This window comes from Cibotium barometz, chromosome 65 (genome assembly GCF_041138505.1).
Source record: "Cibotium barometz isolate CiBa-2024 chromosome 65, ASM4113850v1, whole genome shotgun sequence".
Taxonomy (NCBI): Eukaryota; Viridiplantae; Streptophyta; class Polypodiopsida; order Cyatheales; family Cibotiaceae; genus Cibotium; species Cibotium barometz.
Genome location: NC_141110.1, coordinates 3,515,909 through 3,521,249, shown reverse-complemented (window position 1 = coordinate 3,521,249; position 5,341 = coordinate 3,515,909). Strand labels below are relative to the sequence as shown.

General features: G+C 44.7%; 1 protein-coding gene across 1 annotated transcript; it reads right to left on the bottom strand.

The window, feature by feature from the left end:
• Positions 1-243: 243 nt before the first annotated feature.
• Positions 244-4,943, bottom strand: LOC147602843 (pentatricopeptide repeat-containing protein At5g27110-like). Its single transcript, XM_086797046.1, has one exon. The coding sequence runs from the start codon at positions 4,797-4,799 to the stop codon at positions 1,815-1,817; it is 2,985 nt and encodes a 994-aa protein (XP_086653172.1). The 5' UTR covers positions 4,800-4,943; the 3' UTR covers positions 244-1,814.
• Between the last annotated feature and the right edge of the window lie 398 nt (positions 4,944-5,341).

The following is a 5,341-nucleotide window of genomic DNA, read 5'->3' as shown; positions in this document are numbered from 1 at the left end:
CAATATTAATGCTTGCAAAACTTCATTACAAACTAGTGGCGTACACCCACTCATGTGCTCCGAGTAAAGAGCTTTGATGGCGATCTAGAGAGACTCTGAACGGAGGATGTCTTGCTTACAAGAGTGCTTAAACACAATGAAATTGATGATGAATTAAGACTGTCAAATTAGTATATATATAGTACCTAGGATCGGCATGGACGTAAGTCAGCCACGTCGATCAACCCACAACTTAGTCCAAAATGACCAACCAACCATATTATCCGACTAGAACCATATTAGAGTACAACAAAGTTTTGAAGAGACTTTGAATAGCTCCCAAGCAATGGCTACTCCTTATAAAGGGAGCCTTACAAAATAGAGCACATCTGTCACCCGCTGCAGAAATAACACAAGTGGAGCATTGAGCAAATGCTTTTCCAATAGTTTCTCCATGCTTGGACCTCTGGACCCTTCCTTTCTAGGAAGGACAACAATGTTGCGTGGCAATACAGGCCCCAATGTGGCTTATTTTTCCTCCGCCCCCGATGTAGTCTCCCTCTCATATAGCGGCCAGCCATGGAGGGAGCTCCACCATTCATTTTGTACTTTTGACTGCTTTTCAGCAGAGGGTTGTATGCAACCTCTCGGCTGGTTTTTTCATTTAACTAATAGAAGGATCTTCTTCTAGAAAGAATGTTATTGAATTTTTCTTTTTTCAAGCAAGCAACCACTTGTCCACTCTTTCACCAACCACTTGTCCACTCTTTCACCAAGTACACTAAGCCCTCTCTCATTACACACTTGCATGCTAGGCTCACATTGAACTTCTCTCTCATGCAAGAAAGGGCTACTATATTATGGTAGTTACCCTTCCAAGTAAAAGTTACATAACCAGGAGAGAATCAGTATTATCCATCAAGGCCACAAATTAATGTCTTGATATGGCATAACACTTGTGACAGAAAATGCTTCCAGCTTGTACTGGTCGAATACATTCTCTTCCAATTTGCAAATAACTATGTTAAAGAGTGACAAGATATCAACCAACCTTCTTCCAAAAGAGAACTATCTTGCCAAGCTCTCCAACAAACTGTGGGTCCCAGCTTTTTCAATTCTCTTGGGTCCTCCTCGGCCAACCCACACAGTTCAGGTAAGACCAGGATCAACAGAGAAGCCTGCATCTCTTTACAGGGTAGGCACTCAATGGAGTTGTCTTTTCTCCACGCAACATTGGATTTCTCTGCCTCCCAAGGTATTGTCACATTCGCTGACAAAAAAATACTTTTACATCAAAAGTGCTACTACAATGCTCCTACAGCCCTCTGCAAGACGCCAGCAACAAGCCGCACACCAGATCCTTCTCCAGCAGAGCTGAAACTATTAGAGCAAAGGCTCCAAAGCAGCCCAGGGTTGCATGGCAGGAGGTTCAGGTCCAGCACTACCTCAAGATGTGGGTCCAGGGTTATGCTGCAGCTCTCCCTGGTGAGACACCCTACCCTTTGATACCACAAATAGAGGAATGGCAGAGTTATGATGTTAGCTTCCAGCTCAGCTTGTACATTGGCTTTGCCTCCTATGAGGATATGTATGGTCCAAGCCCAACGTCCAATGACCGGGGGGTCTCAACACTTTTTTCCACTCACTGCCCCACCAACTTCACAGGCAAGCCATCTTCATGGAGCTCCATTGCATCCAGTGCCAAACAACACAGGGAACAGCTTTGAAGACAAGACTTTTCTTCTTTCACACTCAGCCCAAAAAACAAATTTATCTTTGCACCTGTCGGATATGTCCTGTGACACCTAATACCAGACATGGCCTTCCTCCTGCACTCAGAGGGGAAGCTCTTCTGGCTTTGCATAAATATTTTTGTTTTGGGAATGTTTTTTACTCCCAACAAGAAACGAATCCACAATCTCAGCATCAGTCCACCAACAGCCACTTGGCTTCTTCCATGCTTTCTTTTTCATTCTTATTGTCTCAACCTTGTTCGCATCCTCATACATATCGGCATCTGCATACATGTTATACATACAGACATAAGCTGAAGCATCCTTTTCATCCAATCTCACTGCATGTTCAAAGGCCTTTCTTCCGAGCTTCACGTTGCCCCACTTTTGACATGCACCCAACATAGTGTGCCATACCACAAGATTAGGGTGGAATGACATTTTCTTAATCATCGCTGTTGCCCTGTCTAAGTGGCCTGCACGGCCGAGAAGATCAACCATGCAAGTCTGGTGCTCACGAGTGGGACTGATGCCATAGTCATTACTCATGGCATCAAAATACATGTGACCCTTACCCACTAGACCTGCATGACTGCATGCATTGAGAACGCTAACAAATGTCACAGCATCTGGAAAAACCCCTTCAAGGTGCATGTCTTCGAAACAGTTTAAAGCTTCTTCACCTTGCTCATGTTTGGCATATCCTGAGATCAGTGCATTCCACAAGACTAAGCTTCGAACTGGAAGCTTGTCAAACACTTCCTTTGCTTTTGCAAGACAGCCACATTTTGCATACATGTCAACCAATGCACTGCCAATTCCAAGATCTCTTTCCAACAACCCTTTTCTGGCAATCTCAGCATGTATTTCTTCTCCCTTGTCTGTGGCTCCAACACTGCCACAAGCTTTCAAGCCACAAACAAGTGTGACGGCATTTGGAGAAACCCCCTCAAGTTGCATCTGTTCAAAACAGTTCAGTGCTTCCTTGCCAGACTCATGTTTGACATATCCTGCCATCAGTGCAGTCCACGAGACTACATCTCGAATGGGGAGCTTGTCAAACACTTCCTGTGCTTTTGCAAGTAGACCACATTTGGCATACATATCAACAAGCGCGTTGCCAATGACAACGTTTCTTCCCAACAACCCTTTTGCGGCAATCTCAGCATGTATTTCTATGCCCTTGTTTGTGGCTCCAATAATGCCACAAGCTTTCAAGCAGCAAACAAATGTGGCATCATCTGGAGAGACGCCCCTAAGTTGCATCAGTTCAAAACACTTAAGTACTTCCTCGTAATGCTGGTGTTTGGCATATCCTGTGATTAATGCATTCCAAGATGGTTTATTTTGAACTGGAAGCTTGTCAAACACTTCTTGTGCTTTTGCAAGTGAGCCACATTTTGCATACATGTCGATCAATGCACTGCCAACAATGTCTCTTTCCAATAACCCTTTTCCAGCAATCTCAGCATGTATTTCTATGCCCTTTTCTGCATCTCCAATACTTGCACAAGCTTTCAAGCTGCAAAGAAGCGTGACAGCATTTGGAGAGACTCCCTCGAGTTGCATCTGTTCAAAACGTTTCAGTGCCTCCTTGCCACAATCATGTTCAGCATATCCTGCAATCAGGGCTGTCCAAGATACTACATCTCGAACTGGAAGCTTGTCAAACACTCCTTGTGCTTTTGTAACCAAGCCACATTTGGCATACATGTCGATCAGAGCGTTCCCAACAATAAGGTCTCTTTCTACCAGCCCTTTCCTGACAATCTCAGCATGTATTTCTCTACCCTTTTCTATGGCTCCAATGCTGCCACAAGCTTTCAAGCTGCAAACAAGTGTAACAGCATCTGGCAAGACACCCTCCAGTCTCATCCGTTCAAAGCAGTTCAGTGCTTCCTCAGCAAGGTCGTGCTTGGCAAATCCTGTCATTAGTGCATTCCATGAGACTACGTCCCGAAATGGAAGATTGTCAAACACTTCCTGTGCTCTTGCAAGCAAACCACATTTGGCATACATATCAACCAGTGCATTGCCAACAACAAGCTCTCTCTTCAACAAACCTCTTTTGGCAATCTCAGCATGCAAATCTCTGCCCTTGTCTGTGGCTCCAATAATGCCACAAGCTTTCAAGCTGCAAGCAAACGTGACAGCATTTGGAGAAAACCCCTCAAATCGCATCTGTTCAAAACAGTTCAATGCTTCCCTGCCACAATCATGCTTCACATATCCTGTGATCAGAGCTGTCCACGAGACTATGTCTCGTACAGGAAGCTCTTCAAACACTTCTTGTGCTTTTGCAAGCAAGCCACATTTAGCATACATATCAACCAGCGCGCTCCTAACAACAAGATTACTTTCCAACAAGCCTCTTCTGGAAATCTCGGCATGTATTTCTCTGCCCTTGTGTGTGGCTGCAATTATGCCGCACGCTTTCAAGCTGCAAACAAATGTGACAGCATTCGGAGAGACCCCCTCGAGTTGCATCTGTTCAAAGCAATTCAATGCATCCTTTCCACGCTCATACTTGGCATATCCTGCAATCAGTGCATTCCATGAGACTATATTTCGAAATGGAAGTTCATCAAACACTTCCTGTGCTCTTACAAGCGAGCCACATGTGGCATACATATGGACCAAGGTGCTGCCAACAAAAAGATCTCTTTCCAACAACCCTTTTCTTGCAATGTCAGCATGTATTTCACAGCCTCTTTCCACATTATTCAGCTCAGCACAAGCCCTGAGTAAGGCGACAAAGGTATACCCATTAGGACGTAAAGCATCCTCTTGCATTTTCTGATACAAGATGAGAGCATGTTGCGACTTCCCACATTTAATATAACCTGTGATGAGAGAATTCCAGGAACAGACGGTTCGATACAGCAACCTGTCAAAAGCCTTCTGGGCATTGCAAATGCTTCCAACTTCCGCCAACATTGGGACGAGGTGATTTCCGAGTGAGGTATGGGCGTCGAGCCCACAATTGCACATGCAGGCATGCAAGCGCAGCGCATAGGCTAGGTTTCTCTCCTTTCTACACATGTGCAAGATGCATGCAAAGTCCTCAACCGAAGGCTGGGGCGGCATCCCGAGCGGATTTAGGCGATTGTCGTGTAGGCGCCTCCACCTAGCTTTGGAGGCCAGAGCAGTCCTCTCATGATCTCGTCATGGAGCTCGCACCATTGAAGATGCTAGCAAGCAAGAAGAGGGAAGAAGGAGAGATCACAAAAAAACTACGACAAAGGAATGAGTGACCATCGCTTATTGTCAAAAACAACTTAAACAACTTATAAGTGACTAGTTTTCACACTAGACTAACTAAACTTAAATATAGTACGTCTTAAGCAACTATGAACAATTCGTAGACTCTTCCTTTTTAACATTAAGCGCATAGTAAGGCTGCTTTATATATTCCAATGTCGTCTTACAAAGATTAAGTGTCAATTTGATTAGGTAAAATGGCAAAGTACCTTACGGTAGGTTAGGTGGGAAAAGGTGGGCAAAACCATGTTAGCATACCTCCCTTTCTAATAGTGATTGCATCCTTGTGTCACCCAAGTCAGTGTGGTGAAGGTGTTACCGAGGTGGAAGATGTGGATGGTCTAGGAGACACCAAGAAATTGGTGGCC